Source organism: Diabrotica virgifera, chromosome 1 (genome assembly GCF_917563875.1).
Source record: "Diabrotica virgifera virgifera chromosome 1, PGI_DIABVI_V3a".
Taxonomy (NCBI): domain Eukaryota; kingdom Metazoa; phylum Arthropoda; class Insecta; order Coleoptera; family Chrysomelidae; genus Diabrotica; species Diabrotica virgifera.
Window position 1 is genome coordinate 126,140,376 of NC_065443.1, and position 22,013 is coordinate 126,162,388.

Genomic DNA, 22,013 nt, shown 5'->3' on the forward strand with positions numbered 1-22,013 from the left:
AGACGACTTAACGCCTTTGAAATATGGACCTATAGAAGAATTATGAGGGTTTCCTGGGTAGATAGAGTTACGAACAATGAAATACTGAGAAGAATAGGTAAAGAGACGGAAGTTGAACTTACAATTAAAGAAAGAAAGCTACAGTATCTCGGACATGTGATGCGGGGCGAGAAGTATGGCATCCTACGACTCATAATGCAAGGAAAGATAGATGGCAGAAGAAGCATCGGAAGAAGACGAATTTCATGGCTGAAGAACCTGAGAGAATGGTTTGGATGTAGCTCACAACAACTATTTAGAGCTACTGCCTCAAAAATTAAAATAGCTATGATGATTGCCAACCTCCGTAGCGGAGATGGCACCTGAAGAAGAAGAAGAAGAAAGTGATGTATGTAAAAATCCATTTAATTTATGCTAAATGACCTGGTCTAAAGGTTGTATTCTGCAATTTGCAATTTATTTAAATTTTGCAATAGATTGTCTTGTTTTATTTCATTATCTTTTGACAATTTATGTAATTTCAGTAAATTGTAATTAATTGTTATTGTTATTTTCTGACTCTTTGTAATATATTATAAGTTTTGTCCATAAAATTGTACAATTTTCAGTGACATAAAGCGTATTTTTATTCATTTCTATTATAAGTAAATAGCCATCTTTTGGAATTGTTTATTCGAAAAAACCGTCATTGAAAACTCTTACCTTTTCTTTAAATTATCCATTCATGGTCGCATAATGGTTCAGCACATTCGTGAGAGTTTTTTAGACTCAGAAATTGCTCTTTGCATGCTCAATCGTATTAAAAATAAAAGAGAGGGATCTGTATGAAAACGAGATAAATGGTCCAAATAGCCCTATGGGTCATTTTCTCTAATTAACGTTAGATAATCGGAAGCTGTTCCAACTTCCTCTTTTTCCCATCAAGCTTAACCGATAGACAGTGGTGTACTAATAAGATATTCGAACGGGGTATTAGATATTTTGTAGCTTGAGTATTGCTTTCATAAAACTTTTGGATCTTTAACGAATTTATCTCTGTACGTAGTTTTAACAAAATAGAATACATATTATTATGTATAGAATAGAAAAAGACTGTATGACTTGCATGACGTTTTGATATATTATGTGTCTGCTTCCAGATGGACGACGTTTTTAAATCGAATCTGGGCCCAGAGCACGCCAAATAAAATTCTATTTTGCTGACGTCACAAAATAGAATTTCATAATGGGAGAATCGACGGTTGCTAGGCAACGTGACGGCACTAAAATAGAATTCTATTTTGCGTGCTCCCACAACTGAAAGTTACGATAACCTCGCTAAGTCTACGACCAGACGAGCGATAATTACAGCGCTGTAAATGATGCGATATTTACAGCTCAGTCTGGCCATCCACTACACTCACCGTGTGACCCATTTTTCGAGCTTCATTTACAGCGCTGTAATTGTCGCTCGTCTGGCTCTAGAGTTAGGATTTTGCCGCTTCAAGGTGGGGCTTGTCCCCCTTTTTGCTGGAGTTTGGAGTGCGGAAGAATAATGTCAATTGCAAGTTTAGACCAAGCGGTAAAAAACTGTAAAACCGTGGAATTTTGAGAACCAAGGTTGATTTCCTTGAAAATTTGGATTTAGGTAGTAATTATAACCTTTGTCAAAATCTACCCTATGCCGAACTGCGCTTTTGTCCTGGGGGTGAAAACAACCCCATCTAGGGGATGAACATTTTTTAATCAAAATAACTATGGAAATCGATAGAGTGACCAATTCTGAGTAAATTTTGATCTATAATTTTTTTGCAAAATTGGCACTTTCCAAGTAATTTACGATTAAAACTATGCATTTTCCATTGAAAAAACTCACGTTCTATAACCGTTTTTCATGAATCTCTTAAAAAACATTGCTACACTTGCTACCTGACTTCCACCATGTAATCAAGTCACACTACAGCTCAGATGTTACCTAGGGCATAATGGTAAAATATTTCTAACATCCATGTTTTAATTGGCATCTTTAACCGATGTTTCCTTAACGGACCACGTATACAGGGCTTTGACACACATATTTTTGTAAAATTATATCTTGTTGGTTAGCATGTAAACTTCACGTAAGCACTGATGATGACTGGTAAACCAGTCGAAAACTAGTTCTGATTGTGATGTAGCCCTTTTTAGGGATTTTAAATATACCTTTTATAAAGGATTTACTGTTGTAAGAGTTCTACTAAAATGAACTCCCAAATAGGACACCGAGGGTCTGAATTTGAGCCTCTGTCCAAGGAGCACTATTTGGTTCTTCGCATCTTTTTATCGAATACGGCGAGGATCTCTTAATAAAATAATTTTGGAAGATCGAGCGTAACTCTTCATTCGTTGCACCATCTTTCAATTTTGTTTAATTGTACAATTGGGAGTCTCAGCATCCCATGAGGGGTACTTGCTGGAGGAGTGCAGCATATAAAGTTTGTTTAGCAGTAAATCGTTGACTTCAATTAGTACCGACTATAAACATACCGATATAGTAACCGATAACAGTAATAGGTTAACCGATAATAGTATAAAAGGCCCGGTTTCAGGTAAAATTTAAGTATGTTTCCTGGTAAAATTTGTCTGCCTGGTAAAGATTTAATTTATTTTAAAACTCATATGAAAACATTAATTTCGGGTATATAAGGCAAAACAATATATTTTTTGCACGATTGATCATTTTTGACTGTTTACCGTGACAGATTTTACGTCAGTAGGTGACATTTACTAGCAACTCGACGGTAAGAAATCCAACACGACGGTAAGTACTCCAACTCGACGGTAAATACTCCAACTCGACGGTAAGTAATTCACTTACCGTCGAGTTAAAAAATCTCTTAATTTTAATTTATTTTTTGAAAGAATAAAGAAAACTAACGAATTATTTATTAATATTGAAACTTATCGTACAATTTGTTAAATTATTTAATGAAATCCCACTTGTTTGGGCTGTGGTTTCACTTCTAACAGAAACTCCTGCAGAATCGCATACATTAGTAGTATCCAACATTTTTTCTCTTCAAATACGCGATCAAAGTTGAAAACTTGGAAATATCAATGCCATCATAAAGAAAAACGGTGGATTTAATCATTGAATATTCTGCCCAGAGGCTTCCAGGAGCTTTCAACTGCATATGTCTTTGAACGAAATATGCCAATAGAGTCTTTTCTTCGATTCTTAAATTCTTGCCTTCGCACCATTTTTTAAAACTTTGGTAGGTATTTTGATAACGGATTTAGGATTTTTCGGGAATAATTGCGGAACACCCTTCTTCCCAAGCCCGTTCAATTTATTCAAATTCACTTTCGCTCATATTTTAATTTATAATAATCAAAATTGTACTTAAAATTATTGACAACTAAATAAAAACTCAATTCTCCATTGTTGTTATGCACCCTAGTTACTACCTAACAACCAAAGTATCTATCTTGATAAAATGAATGAAACTAGTCAATATGACGAAAATGTTTAATTTTATAATTTATATTGGTGCAAACAACGTTATAAGCATGTCGAACGTTAAGGGTAACCGATCTCAAACAATAATTGGAGTCGTCGCCCCGCTCCTCCTCCAAACAATTGTCTTCGATCGGTATAAAACCCTTACCGTTCTCCATACTTAATATACTATTACATCCGTTTTTTTGTTTTTGTCGTCGTAATTATTGTAAATTTTGTGGATCCTTTGCTTTATTATAGGAGTACCATCTAGTTAGTGTTAATTGTCAAAAGACCAACTCTGTCTACCTCGTTTACTTATCGCTCCGGACCGGTCTTAACAATGGGCCAAGTCAGATAAATTTAATAATATGTATTTACGACCGCACCAATTGAAGTCAACAATTTTCTGCTAAACAAACTTTAACAGGATAGACTGCTAGACCTGTATATGGGGTGTGGGATATCACTGTTGTAGACTGTGTATAAAATTGGAGCTAAAATTTATGCCTGGGAGACTTCAGCTTGTGGAGTGAATGGTGTTGGGTATTAGTTAGCGACCTTAACGCGGAGTGTGCAGTCGGAGATATAGGAATGAATGATTTTTATGAACGAGGTAGGCAGTCAAGCAAGTTAGAGTTTTTCAATCAAACCAGCGTGCCAAACTTGATAAAATGCCAGATGAAGTAGTTTTCAATCCTAATAACAATATTATTAATATTTAAAAATATTAAAACATTACTAAAAGATTTTTAAATTGAAAACTTATTGGTCCATTTTCTTGGTAAGAAGACAAGAGGGAATTAAAAAAACTTACAATTCACGACCCCGTCTGTTCAGCTGGTAAATTCCAACAGAAAATGGACCTAAGTTACTCAAAGAAGTAACGACCAATATAAAAATAAAATAAAAATCCCATTTTTCATTCAGTTGCAATGCGAAGGCAAAACAATCTTATTTTTCACTTAAAATACGGAGAGCAGTCCAGTCCTCTGAATCGACGATTTTCGACTCTTGTTGGAGTCTCATCGGAGAGAACGTAGGCCTGCTTCTCCATACTTTAACCGATCAACACCGAGAGTTCATCCCCCACACCGCAACTGACTTGAATGGACTAGGTGACTAGCGTCATCTGGCAATTGAAAGATGAAGTAGTTTTCAATCCTAATAACAATATTATTAATATTTAAAAATATTAAAACACTACTAAAAGATTTTTAAATTGAAAACTTATTGGTCCATTTTCTTGGTAACACCTCCATGGCTTCTAAAATTTGCAAGCCAGATGGATGTTGAAGCGAAGAGGACAAGAGGGAATTCAAAAAACTTACAATTCACGACCCTGTCTGTTCAGTTGGTAAATTCCAACGGAAAATGGACCTAAGTTACTCAAAGAAGTAACGACCAATATAAAAATCTTCGAAGGCAAAACAATCTTATTTTTCGGGGTCGTGAATTGTAGGTTTTTTGAATTCCCTCTTGTCTTCTTCGCTTCAGCATCCATCTGGTTTGCAAATTTTTTAAGCCATGGAGGTGTTACCAAGAAAATGGACCAATAAGTTTTCAATTTAAAAATCTTTTAGTAATGTTTTAATATTTTTAAATATTAATAATATTGTTATTAGGAATGAAAACTACTTCATCTTTCAATTGCCAGATGACGCTAGTCACCTAGTCCATTCACGTCAGTTGCGGTGTGGGGATGAACTCTCGGTGTTGATCGCTTAAAGTATGGAGAAGCAGGCCTACGTTCTCTCCGATGAGACTCCAACAAGAGTCGAAAATCGTCGATTCAGAGGGCTGGACTGCTCTCCGCATTTTAAGTGAAAAATAAGATTGTTTTGCCTTCGCATTGCAACTGAATTAAAAATGGAATTTTTATTTTATTTTTTTGATAGAATGCCTTCTGGACATCTAGAAAAATGCCTATGGCGTATCTATGACGTTAGCTGATTGATTGTGATATGAAAGTTGCTGCTTCAATAAATGTATTATGAGTGAAATGTTCAGCTTTGAATATAAATCGGAAGTTTGGGATGAAGTGATGTGCTTCTAGGAATTTTATGAGTCTCTCCTTGAAGACCCTCTCGTAGAATTTACCTAGGGCGTTTAAGAGAGATATTGGTTTGTAGGATTCTGTCCTGATTATGGGTTTCCCTGGCATGGGAATCATGACTGGGTTGGACACTTTCCAAAGAATAGGAAAGTAGTTTAACATGAGGCAAGCATTGATTATATTGGCTAGCAGCGGGATAAAACTCTCTGGAAGTATTAGAATCCAAATGCCAGATTATATAGAAAAGCCTCCATTCCACAAAAAGGTCGGTTTCAAACTTTGACATATAAAGTGATGGTTACCATACTTCTTGGTTATTACCGTAACAACACGTCCTGGAGCTTTAACAAACCATACCATTCTTCTACAATGTGTTTCTCACGGTTCAAGATATACTTGGAAAATTTGCGATGAGTAGGTATGTATGTATATCAGTTAATGTTAGTGGATATTTCTTTTTATATTCGTTGAATAGAAAAACAACATACACCTTAGCAACGTGTTTCTTAAATTCTGTATTTGACTACGCACAACGCAACATATGGAAATAATAATTCAAGCTGCGTAAACCCCATAGATCTCCTCCAGCACTGACCAGAAGGCCAGAGGAACACGACGAGAGAGCATGGAACACAGATACAGGAAAAACACGAGTTGAATTTTCGGCAGTTCATTTAGAGTTTAGAGCAATCAGAAGAGAAGAACTGACAATCGGGTATCGGGGTTTCGCCCCTTTCGCGTCCCTTTCACGAATTATTGATTAAACGTCACCGCTGCTTCACGATATTTTGTTGTTCACGGTTAACTGGATCTCATTTTGATATTAAACAGTGCGCGTTTTTGATTAGAGCCAAAGGCGGAACGAGCAATGGGAAAAAGTGATTACAAAAGTAAAAAATAATAACTTTTCGTCGTCGTATAATAATCTAAAGATGCGCTTAAATGGGTAACAAAATTGCTCAATTATGAGCAATAATGGTCGATTTACGGCAACACGTATCGATTTGGAAAAATGTTTAGCAACTACAATATTGAGCGATACGGAGCATCTCAAAGAAACTAGACAATACTTTCCTACATGAAAGAAAACTGCGCTCGACACGGAGGACATTCTTGCAGAATCTGGGTATCTGGGCGAGAACCTGCGAGAATCTGGGAAAGAGGCGTATCTGGGTGCGAACGTTTATGGATTAGACGATAATTTTATTCAAAAACTACTAGAATGTCCCCAAGTGATTTTAAATTTTTTTTTAATTCAGTTATCCCATTAATTACGAAACAGATGACCATATGAGAGAACCACTTCCTGCATCAAAACTTATCCATATTTCAAACTCCATCCCAATAGAAGTCCATTCATTTTTGTTTCAGCTTCTTTTGATCATCTGTGATGATAAAAAATAATGAATTCAGAACGTCTGCTCATAAACATCTTTTTTTTTTCTTGGGTTTGTATGACTGCGGACCTTAGGGTCCATTCGCCCATCTAACTGATTTTGCTCATTTTTACATTAATTTCAACTACTCTATGTTTATTTTCCTTCCCTATTTTTACATTACAATATCATCATATCATTATTATTATTATTATTATTTTACATTCACATTTTATACTTTTATTTTTCATTATATTATTCATTTTTTTATTCAGTTATATTTTTTTTTCTTTTTTTTTGTATCTTTTTTATTTTTTTTTGTTTTTTGTTTTTTTTCCATTACGGTAAGACTAAAACCCGATTCATCCTCTCGGAGGTTATTCGTCTTCTTAATGGTTTCTGTTTTTTTTATACTTATTACAATGTTTTTACATTTGTTTTTTACAATATTTATCTAATTCTAAATACAGATAGTTAACCATAGCTACTCATATTTTCAGTTCAATATTTTTAATATGCTCACATAATAAAATGACCACTTGTGGATTATTACTTTGATTTAATAAGAATTTTAAATTAATTGGATGTATGACATCCTTTAACTTATAAATTTTGTCCATAAACATCATAAAGAGGAGAAAAACAGAATACTTCGGCCATATAATTAGAGGGCCTAAATACCATCTACTTCGCCTTATAATACAAGGAAAAGTGGAGGGAAAAGGGATGGATTGGTCGAAAGAAACTTTCATGGTTACGTAATATTAGACAATGGTGTGGTTCCACGATAGAAGAATTATTTCGCGCAGCGGCCGACAGAGAGGTTTCAGGAAGTTGTAAACATGATGACAGCCAACGTCTGAATACGGACACGACACCTGAAGAAGAAGAAGATGATCTAGGGTAACAAATACAGTCGAAGATAGGATTCGTTAGAGTTAATCAGTGGCGGCCCGTGAGGTAGTGCCATAGAGCCATGGCACTACCTTGCTAACTATGCAGAAACATATTTTTTATCTTCAAAACTTTTTAATTCCTGTTAATTTTTTGTGTGTATTTCTTTTGATCTTCATAAATTATATAAAATATGGCAACTATGGGCGTAATACAATCCCTGCCGACAGCGGAAAGTATTCCAAAGAAGAATCTCCTTCGTGCCGAAGTCAGTACTGGCACGACTAAAGAGAGAAAGATTTTACGAGCATTCTATGTAAGTGACAGAGAAAGAGCTATATTGGACTATTAGTATACCTTAAAATTAGAATCTCTGTGCCAGGCACGAGGGTATGATGCCAGGTCTATTTATTTTGAGTTTCTTTACGTGCTGGTTTGTCGCTTTTATTATGTATTTTCTGTTAAAAAGTTTTTGTATTTATAATTAAACTTTTAGTGCATCATGATCGTGGGTATTTTGATAATATTTTGATCATTTCTCAAGTTTAATTTATTAATTGACAATGAAGGTATCTTAAAAATTTTTTTGGTGGTTTTTCGCTAGAAAAAAAAAACTACAAATGTTATAAGGTGTTGTGGAGCTTTCGAGTTAGCTTTAAGAGGTCACGACGAAAAAGAAAATTCAGAAAATAGAGGCATATTTAAGGATCTGGTCAATTTTAGCGCCGAATTAGACAACGACTTAAAGGTTCATATTATTCAAAGTACCAGGATCTTTCAAAGGTCTACCTTCCTCGGACATTTAGTTGCTTCTAATTTATTTATGTCGGAGAAGTTTTCTGCGTATAAGCATCAGTTTTTCGAATCATTTCTTAATGAAACATGGAGACAATTTTAATTTTTAAGCAAAACTCGGTTTAAAACTGAATTAGAAGTAGGTACTGTATTAGCGAGACGAATTAAGTATCACCTCTGGGGCTGTTTCGCTATCGGTTTTATTGTAGAGGGAAGGTTTAAAAAGCACATTTGAAGAAACTATTAAACTTTTAAGTATTTTAGGTACCATTCCTATATCAACATCTGAAGCAGAACACTGTTTTTCGATGTTAAAACATAGTGCTTTAGGTATGCTATCTGCAGAAAAGCATTTTGTAAATTGTATTGATAATTTTAATTATAAAGTCATTGAAAACTTCGCAACCAAAAAATAGAAGAATGAACTTCATATATCGTAAACTTTAAAAGTGACATTACAAAAATTTGTGCATGTGTGTGAATAATGAAATAGTATTATTTTTATAAATTGGTAAATAGAGCCTAAATCGTAATAACAATTTTCTAGCACTATCACTATCAGCAGTAAATGCTGGTAGTAGGTTAAGAGGTTTTTATTATTAATTAATTTACGGAACGGTTTTGATCAATGTTGGACAATTGCTTGGCACCTCAGATCAATAAACTTAAGATACATAAGATAAAAGTATCCGCGCATATTTTTTTTTAGTTTTTGTTGTCAGTATACCTTTTTTTTGACAATATCGTGAACCGTCACTAAAAATTTTGGCGGCTGCCCGAGTTCTGGCACTACTTTCTTAAAGTGGTACGAGCCGCCACTGGAGTTAATTACTTGTTAATTTCGTTATTAAAATATATTTACAATCTACATATCGCACTTTCGTAAATCTCGGTCCAATGTGACGATATTTGATACATAAATACATGATATTAAACGACGATCGACTGGATTAGGAATAGCATTTATTTATTAACGCGGAATGGATACATAAGGAGAGAAAATCTCGCTCAATTCGCCAGGGGTAAGACATGTGAAGATCTACGCTCGGCTCGAGTAGGGGATGGGGTTGTGAACCGTCGAAATCGCTCAGCTCGCCAAGACGACGGGGTTTAGAAGGTTTCGGAATATGGCCGGGATATACTTAACGCACCTACACAGAATGCCAATACAATTATGTTAACCAAACGTTTCTGGCTACTACCAGAGGCGTACGACGGGGGAACGTGAATGGTTGACCCTTCCCAAATTCTACGCCACAGGCGGAATTTCTATTTTAGTGCAATTTTTTGATTCTCCAATAATTTTTATGTAAATAACATACTCTTCATTCGTAACGATAAAGCCATTAGATATTTGAAGCTAAAAACGAAGGAGCATAATACATTAACCAAAATAAGTGTGCCTTTTCATTTTCAACTTCAAATATCTCGAAGACTAATGACTTTATCGTTACGAATGAAGAGTATATTATTTGCATAGAAAGTATTGGAGAATCCAAAAATTATGCTAAAATAGCAGTTTCATCAGTGGTGTAGAATTTGGGAAGGGTCAACCATTCACTTTCCCCTGTCGTACGTCTCTGGTATTAACCACAAACGATTATTTAACATAATTGAGTAGGGTGTACAGTACCTACACTTTCTGCCTAGTACCATAAGGATGTCCCAAATAGTTTTATAGTACCGGGCACACATAGTTCTTAAAGTTTTAAATAAAGAATAAATTATTAAAAAAAAGAATACTTTAAAATAATTTGACATATCCGTGTGATACTTGGCAGAAAGTGTAGGCACTGTACACCCTTTTATGTTAAATAATCGTTTCTGGCTACTACCAGAGGCGTACGACAGGGGAAAGTGAATGGCTGACCCTTCCCAAATTCTACGCCACTGATGAAACTGCTATTTTAGCATAATTTTTAGATTCTCCAATACTTTCTATGCAAATAATATACTCTTCATTCGTAACGATAAAGTAATTAGTTTTCGAGATATTTGAAGTTAAAAATGAAAAGGTACACTTGATTTGATTATGCTCCTTCGTTTTTAGCTTCAAATATCTCGAAAACTAATGGCTAAATCGTTAAAAATGAAGAGTATGTTTTTTACATAGAAAGCAATGGAGAATAAAAAAATTGCACTAAAATAGCAATTCCCCCAGTGGCGTAGAATTTATGAAGGGTCAACCATTCACGTTCCCCCGTCGTACGCCTCTGGTAGTAGCCAGAATTGTTTGTTTAATATAATTTAGTAGATTGTACAATACCAGCACCACTTACCAAATTTCGTGTTGTTATCCCATGCCTGTCAGGGAATATTCAAAAATAAATAAAATAAAAGTTTAACTATGACACCCTGTATTTCGATTATCAACTTTTGCACTAAGGTAAGTTATATAGCTTCTATTTTAACCGCAGGAATCTAAGGTTAAGTTATGGCCCATTCTTTACCAAACACCATGTATATTGTAAAAGCCAGAGATACGGGATGCAGCCAGAAAGCAGTTTCTTAACAAAAAGTCTTGGATTTAAAATATTGTTTATTCTTATTTCAGTTATTTTAATTGTAGTAAACTTTGTATCTAGGGCTTTTCGTCTTCCTCGTTTTACGAGAGATGTCGCTATTTTGCGTCTCAAAGGTGAATCATTGCTTCGCGGTGATTTCGCTTAAATAAGCAAGCTGTTGATATTTGGCTTAGAGTTGTGACTGCATACCTCCACCGAGTACACATGAGATGCAGAAATAGCTATCTAGAGATGGTGGTCCAACTCCGAATCAAATGAAAACAGAAACTGTCTTTTCATTTCACCTATACATACTTTGTTTATTATTCTCCGTTCGGCACACAGAGATTGAATCAAGTGGATTTCCGTTTCGTGTTTTATACTGTCAGAGACGGTATACAAACACGTTTTGCCTAATACATAGGCGTCATACATCTTTCAAATCGGAACTTCTTATTATCCCACAAGCAAGCATGCAAGAATTGCAACAATACAGCGAACAATTTTTTCATTATTTTATAAAAAAACGTAATTTTAAATGAATCAGGTGCAGCCACAATTCACAACAACTAAAGGCAGACGCTGGCCCAGAGATGCATGGACATGAATCAGGATATGTACTTATGTTTTGTAGACTTTGAAAAGGCATTTGATTAAGTTCAACATAAAAAGCATGTAGATATATTAAAAAGCAAAAATATTGACAGTCGTGATATGCTTCTTTTCATGAGCATTTTTCAGTGCGTCACAAATGATAGAAAAAAAGGTAAGTCCGTGATAATATACATTTTAGTGACATTTTAGTTAAATCTGACAGTTGTCAAATTTTATTTGCAATTTTGCATAAAAACAAATCGATCGTGTTTATTGCATTTATAAAATGGTATTTTCTTTGATTTGTATAGTTTTTTAAATTGTTTAGATTATATTCGTAGATATATTATATAATTCGCAAATTATTTTATTTTCGATTATGGCGCCATCTATTGACAACTAGAATAAATGTTATAAATGTCACCGACGAAATGTAATCACCGACGTGCGTTTTTTTCTGTCACATACAATTTAATGCGTTAGAAAGAAATCGAAAAACTGTGACGCACTGAAAGATCCTCATGAGAAGAAGCATATGAAAATTATATCTAATATATATTGGAATCAAACTGTCGAGGTAAGAGTTGACAACCAGGACACTCAAGATATCAAAATACAGAGAGGAGTCCGTCAGGGTTGCGTGCTGTCGCCACTACTTTTCAATGTCTACAGTGAAGCGGTATTTCAAGAAGCGCTCCAGATTTAATAGAAGGCATATCTATCAATGGAGATGTTTTGAACAACTTACGTTTTGCAGACGATACAGTAATAGTAACGGATAACAACAATGATTTACAGAACGTAATGCAACGCCTTAATGAACGCTGTCATGAGTATGGACTGAAGATGAATTTAAAGAAAACTAAATGCATGATCATGACACGCAAACATCCAATTAACTATTGAAAGATACTGTAATTGAGAGTGTGGATAACTACAAATACTTAGGAACATGGATAACATCAAATGTAGACCAAACCAAAGAAATTAAGACACGCATTGAAATAGCACGTGCATCATTCATTAAACTTAAGAAGTTTCTGTGCTGTATGTACTCTTCTTTATGACTTGGAAGCGTGGACATTGAAACAAGTCCATCTGAATAAATTAGCCGCCTTTGAATTTTGGTGTTACAGAAGAATCCTACGAATATCATGGATTCAAAGAATGTCAAACGTGGAAGTAACTAGAAGGAAAGGAAATCAACCGAAAATAATACTCACTATTAAAAGACGAAAACTTGAGTACTTGGGACATGTGATGAGAGGGCAAAATACACATTATTACAACTTATTATGCAAGGCAAAATCCGAGGAAAGCGAAATGTGGGAAGACGAAGAACATCCTGGCTTAAGAACTTACGGGAATGGTTCGAATGCAGTAGTGCAGAGCTATTTAGAGCGGCAGTCAACAGGGTCCGCATTGCCATGATGATTTCCAACCTTCGATAGGAGATGGAACTTAAAGAAGAAGAATAGCAGACGACACACGTCTCACCGCGTTAGCGCCGCGGTACTTCCACTCGTCCCTATATAAGACACCTATAACAATTGCCATCAATTTCTTTACCCACTGGATATTCGGCAATTTTATCAGCGACATTGAGCAATTTGGAATATATCGAACAATTAGAAGCAATGTTGCCGAAACAATTTCCGTATTTTGTTGAATGTTCCATATCGCTCCACTAATTACTCCAGATTGACCCATTCATGTTAAATATTGTATAATGTAAAAATATTTGCCTGTAAAAATATTTGAAAAAACGTCATATTTCTTTCCTCGAATTCAGAATTAAAGGATTAAAACGAGCATAAAAATTATTGAACATATCAAGCACAATAATAATTGTAATTAACATTGAATACTTTTTAAGGTCCGAGTTCTAGTTAAAAAGTTGTTTTCTATACAGGGTGTCCCCCAAAATAGTACCTTCCTTTAAGGTATGAATATAATACACAATGTAGAACAAAAAAGTCCTATAACATTTTTTTCTAAAGTTCACCGTTTCAAAAAAAATACATTGTTTTCCATATAAGCGAATTTTTATTTTCATAAAATTAACTAATTTGACATCACTGTACAAGAACTGTTTGTGACAGGTTATTGACACCAGCAATGTAGGTCAGACAGTAGACACCTGCAAAATAGTTATACCACCCTATATGTGAAAATCAAACAAAACAAGAATTTGTTTGTTTGTTGAGGAGGAAGACAGGGTTTAATGTAAATACTAAAGGCCCATGGGGCAACTATTTTTGAATTGTGACTGTGTCTATCTTTAGATTTTGTATACATAGTTGTCAGATTTCAATTTGCATACCAAAATGTATTTTCGTTTTTTGGCCAAACGGTTGAGCTTAGAAAAAAATGTTATAAGACTTTTTTGCTCTACATGGTGCCTTCTACCTATACCCTTAAAGACCGCACTATTTTCGGGGACACCCTGTATACGCGTTATTTTTCACTTTGGGGCAGTCCACTAATCACGTGTTTTTTTTTGCATTTTTTTAACCCCCTCCTTTGTGATACATGGTGAGGTTTAAGACTACCCCCTCTCCCCATATATCGAGTATTTTTTGCCATCTACAAAAATCTTATTTAAAAAAAATATTTATAAAAAACAGACAACTGCGAATCAAAGGCATTACACGCTTTCGACTTTGTAAGCGTTTGACAAAAAAATAAATACACGTAACGCCGCTTTTTGGTTGAATATCGCGCGTTTGCCGAAAAAATAAATACACGTGATATATTTTCCACCTCTCCACCTCCTTGTGATATTTCGTGATTTTTTATGGTCCTCTGCCCCCTTTCGAGCCTCATGTGTTTAATGGATAGCCCATTACCCGACAAAATTACTTTGTACAGGCACTTGTCCCTGAGCTATGAATAAGAATACGTCCAGTCTGATTCTTATACCTGCGTATTACGACTCTACGATAGTATGATAAAACAACTGTAAACATGAAAATCCTTAGATAGGGACATTATTATTTATTTCCTCATGATCACGTTTTCAGCATTTGAAATCACTGTGCAACGGTAAAAAGAAAATAAAGATAGATATTTAAGAAATTAAAAAAAATAATAAATCAAATAATCTGTATTAGAACGTATTAATAAACGTAAGAAAAAGAGATATTGTTTATATTACATGCCTTTATTATTATTGTAAACAAATTTATAACATCTAACAAAAACAGCCATTAAGCATATTCAAACAACCCGAAACTGTAAGGAATACGAATATACGGAAGACAAGAGAAACCGGATAAAGACAAAATGCCAGACTCGTCGAAAGATGCTGTCTGATAAATTAATTTTACATTTTTCGAAAACTCAATTTTAAATTTCATGGGACTTTGTCAAGTTCACGGAAAATGGAGATGTTTGCGGAGAAAAGGGGTGCAAAATTTAAAACGACTATTGAAGCGACGCTATCGCGAATTGTCGTAACGTTTAGCAAGTCGAGTGCATCTTTGAAAAATACAAAAGGAAGTGAACTAGATACAGAGCAGTCAACCAAATAAATTGAAATATTTACAAAATAAATAAAATTGGAAAACGACTTATATAGGGCGTAATAAAAGAAGTGGCGCGGTCGAACATTTCTTGAATTAAACATCGGATCAAAAAACTGAAAAACATGTGTTTATTATTTTTCAAAAATATATCCCAATGACACCAACAACTATCCCCCAGCACTACAAACTAGTGCGGGGAGGGGGACAACTTTGAAATCTTAAATGGAAATCCCTATTTTTTAATTGCAGATTTGGATTCTCCATAAAATATAAGTAGATAACTGCATTTTTCGAATTGTTGATAGATGTCGTTATAATCGGAAAAACGATTTAAAACGTGATACCCTACGAAAATTATGGAAATGGTTTAATATCTCGAGAAATTTACTTTCAAATGAAAAACCAAAAAACACGTGTTTAATATTTTTCAAAAATCTATCGAATGGCATCAAACACGACCTCGCATCCGCATCTCATGTTAACTTTGAAATATTAAACCTTGGAAAACCATATTTTTTATTGCAGATTATGAGTCTACGCGAAAAAGTACACAAGTTTTATTCGCGATAGATGACTGATTTTCTCGATTGAGTATTAGTTTTTGTTGTACAGTGTATAAATTATTACGATCACTAAATACATAGTTAGGGAAAAAATTATCATAATAATTAACTGAATTATTAATCCAAGCAATTATCCAAGCAACAGCTATTCAAGAACATTCAAAAGCCATCTCTTTAAAGTTAATGATGACATTGTCAAGTAATGTTTACATATCCATACCAGTGAGAAGTTTACTACACATAATTTGCCGTGTAAAGACAGAAAAAGTAGGGATAGCCATAAAATATTTGCACCTGCACTCTTAAATTCGTTATCTTCTTTTAGGTATTTAGGCTAAGACTTACCTGTGCTTGCTGATGCCTCATCTGTTGTTGTTGCTGCTGATGCAACTGCTGTGTCAAACTCTGAGGAGGCATATAAGGCGCATGGTGCAATGGCATACCCGCCGTTGGAGGAGGTGGCATCTGATTGGACATGTAGATGTACTGCTGTTCGTGCGGTTGAAGGGTTTTGTTGATGTTCGGAGCTCCCATGTCGTAGAGGGGGGCCATCGCGGCCGCGGCGGCAGCGCCGGCACTGCCCATGTACGAGATACTGTTCGGAGGAGTGGCCACCTTGTTGTTCACCACGGTTGGATATTTCCATTTTTGATCATGCTGATTCTAAAAGAAAATATGATTAATTGGTGACTTTTCTAGGGATTACGATAATATGTATTTAAGGATTGTGAGCATTCGCGGTCAGTTTATTACGGTATATTAATTTAGCGTTTATAAGTCTGCAATTGTTTATTTCCGCCTTTTTGTCTGCAAGGCGACAACAAACAGTATAAAAGGTGATGAACAATGCTGGTACCTACTAAGTTACCAATGGTGTAATGGTGATAATGTACGTATGTATAGCGTTAACCGACATTTTAGGCCCATTTATGGATGGATAATTTCCATCGTTTTCTGTTCTAGCAGTCAGCTTTCAATCTCTAATTTCCATCTCTCTGACATCTTTCCATTTCTTTCTTGGTCTTCCTCTCTTGTTTTGCCCTCGGGTACTCTCCAACCAATATTCTTGACTTGTCTATTACCTTGCATTCTTTCTAGATGCCCGAGTCACTCTAGTCTACTTTTTTTCCGTACTTTTGTTATTGGAGGGTTAGCATACAATTGGTACACTTCTACATTAGTTTGTCTTCTCCATTCTTCCTCTACTACTTTTCCACCAAACATTCTGCGAAATATATTTTTCCCATGTTTCCAATCTTTTCTGTATGGTTTTGTTCATAGTCCACGTCCCGGCAGCATATAGCATTGTGGGCCTGATTATAGTTTTATATACTCTTATTTTTGTATTTTAAATGTCTTCTAATTTAAAGGAGCCCCTGGTATTTATTCCTATTTCGAGATTTCCACATACTTGGAATTATTAATATTAACTTTCCGACTCAGCTTTCGAACGCAGTCGAAGAGCTTTCCGGACACAGTCTTTTTGTTAGACTTGCCCGTTCTTTTTAATCTCTTGCTTGCAATGAGAACTTCATCATCAGCGTACGCTCAGTATTGGTGCTCTTTGTAGAAAAGATTAAACGGTGATAATATCTGTGAGTAATAGAAGGTTACGACCGTTGACACATCAACTTTTATATTGCTTTTGATAAAGCAATTTTATCATTTGCTCGTACAGTCTTAATAAATGACAGCTTATTTGACAGATGTAACTTCAACTATATGGCAGCTACCAACTGTCAAATCCCTTATTGTAAGGCGCTCTTAAAAAAGGCCGTTTTCAAATTAGTCCATGTGGTGAGACCGCTCCCGCCTGGAAAAAAATTCTGATTCGGTTTCTTTGTGGATTCCTATTCAAAAATGTCCCCTTTAAACAAATCTGAAGGGTGCCGGGCGGAATTTTTGGGCAGAAATTGTTTAAACAATTTTTTTAAACAAATACAAAAGATTAAGTTTTTTTGCCCTGGAACATATATTTTTAGGTTTTTTGGGTCATTCTAAACAATGAAGGTATCTTGTAATTTTTCTTAAAAATTGACAGAGGCGATTTAAAATCTGAAAAATGCGAAAATACGCATTTTCGAGGCTTAAAAACTGATATTTAAATTGGTATTTTTGAGGTTGCCAGATACTTAAATTGAAGATTAAACATTCTGCTTCAAGATTCTGAAGAGTGATCGCGTCTAACCTTAATTTATACCGTTGTTTTTTAATTGTTAAATATGCGTATTTATCCGATTTTTTTGCCGGTGCGGCGCGCTCTATTTCAAAAATCTCCTATTTTCCTCCGAAAAATATTTTTTCTAGATTCTTTGAGATATTCTAAATAAAATAAGTTTCTTGACATTTTTCTCAAAAGTTAATAGTTTTAAAGTTATAAGCGATTTAAAATCCGAAAAATGCCAAAAAACGCATTTTCGGATTAAATCGCTTATAACTTTAAAACTGTTACCTTTTGAGAAAAATGTCAAAAAACTTATTTTATTTAGAATATCCCAAAGAATCTAGAAAAAATATCTTTCGGAGGAAAATTGGAGATTTTTGAAATAGAGCGCGCCACACCGGCAAAAAAATCGGATGGACATGCATAATTAACAATTAAAAAACAACACTTTAAATTAAGTTTTGACACAATCACTTTTCAGAATCTTGAAGCTGAATGTTTAGACTTCAATTTAAGTGTCTGGTAACCTCAAAAATACTAATCTAAATATGAGTTTTTAGGCCTCGAAAATGCGCATTTTCGCATTTTTCAGATTTTAAATCGCCTATAACTCGAAAACTATCAATTTTTGAGAAAATTTACAAAATACCTTTCTTGTTTAGAATGACCCACAAAACTTAAAAATATATGTTCCGGAGCAAAAAAAGTGATCTTTTGCATTTGTTTAAAAAATTTGTTTAAACAATTTCTGCCCAAAAATTCCGCCCGGCACCCTTCAGATTTGTTTAAAGGGGACATTTTTGAATAGGAATCCATAAAGAAAAAGAATCAGAAATTTTTCCAGACGGGAGCGGTCTCACCACATGGACTAAATGGCCATCCTGAATGTTAGGCGACGAATAAAGCACTAATTTTGATCTCAAGAAGCTAACAATTTTTTTGGAAATGAATGTATCAATTATTTTATTAACATATTTTTGTATTACAAACAATTAACTTTCTATGACAAACAAATTTATGTTTTTAATAAAGAGTAACTAAGTATTTATAACCATTACTAAATTAGAGTTTAGAAATTAGAGCTGAAATTTTGGCAGTTCCCGAGTATCGATCTTTACATCCTATTTTGAATTAAGTTTGAGCGTAATTAACAATTTCGAAGTTTGTCAAAGTAAGGGTACAGTGTCGAAGATCACGTTAGAGTTGCGGTGGGTGAAACTTACTCTCAACCAGGAAAAAACCAAGAAGTTGTGTTCAAAATGGTGCAGACTTAAGAAAGTAGCATTATCTCAGCTCCTATTTAATGTAGGAACTTCGTTCTTATAATTTTTTAGATATAAAAGTCTTTTCAAGCGAATACTAATCAATAAAAATAATTTTACAAAGAGTGGAGGCTTGCGTTGGATCACTCTAGAAATCGTTCCCAAAAAAGAGTGTTTAAAAAATTCTGGGAAGATTGTATCTAGATTTATTAGATTACATACATAACCTAATAAATTTAGATATAATCTTCCGCAAGAATTTTTAGAATAATCCTTTTTGAGCACAATTTAGGGAGTGGTAATCGAAACATCAAACATAATGTTATTCTGAAGCTATTTTCTTGTGACATTTTTGCAATTAACTATTTTTAATGGGAAATAAGCCACAATTTTACTAAAAATATGATTTTATTAACGTTTCGAAGCCCAAATCGGATGCCGTTCTCAAAATACAAAAAAAAATTAATAAACAAAAATGTTATTGCTTAGTAAAAAATTCTTCTAATAATTTATTTAATCTGAGTCATTTATATCGGCAATTCAGACATATACAGGGTGTAACAAAAATACAGGTCATAAATTAAATCGCCTATTCTAGGATTAAAAATAGTTCGAATGCACCTAACTTACCTTAGTACAAATATGCACATAAAAAAGTTACAGCCCTTTGAAGTTACAAAATGAAAATCGATTTTTTCGAATATATCGAAAACTATCAGAGATTTTTTATTGAAAATGGACATGTAGCATTTTTATGGCAGGACTATCTTAAAGAAAAATTATAGTGAAATTTGTGCACCCCATAGAAATTTTATGGGGGTTTTGTTCTCTTAAACCCCCCCAAACTTTTGTGTACGTTCCAATTAAATTATTATTGTGATACCATTAGTTAAATTAAATATTTCTAAAACTTTTTTGGCTCTTAGTATTTTTTCGACAAGGCAGTTTTTATCGAGTTGCGGCTTCTTTTCTAATATGTTTACATAAAGATTTTATGGGGATTTTGTTCCTTTAAACCCCCCAAATGGCTGTGTACGTTCCAATTAAACTATTACTGCGATACCATTAGTTAAACACAGTGTTTTTAAAACTTTTTTGATTCTTTGTATTTTTTCGATAAGGCACCTTTTATCGAGATGTGGCTTCTTTTTAATATGGTTCAAAATATACCTAAAAATGTAAATCATAAATAACTGTTCTTATTATTATCAAGTCTCCATAATCGTTCTTAGCCATATACAAATACGTGGTGGATTTGACAAATATGCAAAATATCTCGATAAAAACTGACTTTTCGAAAAAGTACTAAGAGGCAAAAATTTTTTTAAAACATTGTGTTTAACTAATGGCACTACAATAATAATTAAATTAAAACGTACACAAAAGTTTGGGGGGGTTTAAAAGAACAAAACCCCCATAAAATTTTTATAGGGTGTCTAAATTTCACTATAATTTTTTCTTAAGATACTACTATCATAAGAATGCCACATCTTCAATAAAAAATCTCCAATAGTTTTCGATATATTGGAAAAAATCGATTTTCATTTTGTAACTTCAAAGGGCTGTAACTTTTTTTATGTGCACATTTGTACTAAGGTAAGTTAGGTTCAATCGAACTATTTTTGGTCCCAGAATATGTGATTAAATTTATGACCTGTATTTTTGTTACACCCTGTATTATACATTTTAAAGTAGAAGACTTTAAAAAGGAAATATCCTAAGTAAAACCTAATACTTACGATGTCGGGATAGTATCACGAGGTTTTTTCCTGGTTTTTCCTCGTGATTTACTATGGAATCTCTAACGCGAGAATTTTACTGTCACCGTTGCATGTGGTTGTCTTTTTAAAGACAGATCACATGTTATGATTTTTTTGTGACGGATATTCTTGAGTTGGGGTTGATTTCATGTAATCGAATGAACTATCTTTCAGTAAAGTCGTCCCAGGAACGCAACTCATAAATATTGGCAATATCATTTTAAAGTCTCCTACTTTAAAATGTATATGTCTGAATTGCCGATATAAATGAGTCAGATTAAATAAATTATTAGAAGAATTTTTTACTAAGCAACAACATTTTTGTTTCATATTAATATTTTTTGTATTTTGACAACGGCATCCGAGTTGGACGTCGAAACGTTAATAAAATCATTTTTTTAGTAAAATTGTGGTTTATTTCCCATTAAAAATAGTTAATCAAACATAAGTTACGTAATTAAAAATGTAATTTTCATTACAACAATAATTATTGTGGATAAAACACATATAAACTTAGACAAGACACAAAAAACAGTTTCAGAACGTTTCAAAATGAACGTTTTACAGAACAGCAATTTGAAAATTGTCAAAATGAATAAGAATTTGGCAAAGCCTATTTTTGTTTAAATTTGCAATATCATCGTCTTGTTTAATATGCAATCTGAACCCACAAAATCTGGCTTTAAAGGTTATATTCTCTAGATTCTGTGATCTGTAAAGCATATTTCAATACGGCACACAGTTTTATAACAATATCACAACAAACAAAATGGGCAATTTTGATCTAGTTGAAAACAACATGATGCACACACAATGCATGACGTAGGAGATAAAAAAGCTCTTGATGGAGAGACCCGTCAGGCCAAAATAGCAATAGATAAATCACTAATCCATAGAAGTATCAAACGACCACACAAAAAATGGAGTGACAACCTTCCAGAGAGGTATCAATCCGTCAATGAACAAGAAGAATTGCTTATAAAGAGGAGGAAAAAGAAGAAGAAACTACTATTATAAATAGGTTATTGTTTCCGTCTATAATAAGCCACAATAATATTAAA

General features: G+C 34.0%; 1 protein-coding gene across 2 annotated transcripts in view; it reads right to left on the reverse strand.

Moving 5' to 3' along the window:
* Positions 1-22,013, reverse strand: part of LOC114338637 (maternal protein pumilio-like) — a 443,967-nt gene that overhangs the window by 410,697 nt on the left and 11,257 nt on the right. For both annotated transcript variants that reach the window (XM_050644229.1, XM_050644222.1), the window contains exon 3: positions 16,112-16,429. In XM_050644229.1, the coding sequence (XP_050500186.1) occupies positions 16,112-16,429 (318 nt within the window). The remainder of the gene's footprint in view (positions 1-16,111; positions 16,430-22,013) is intronic.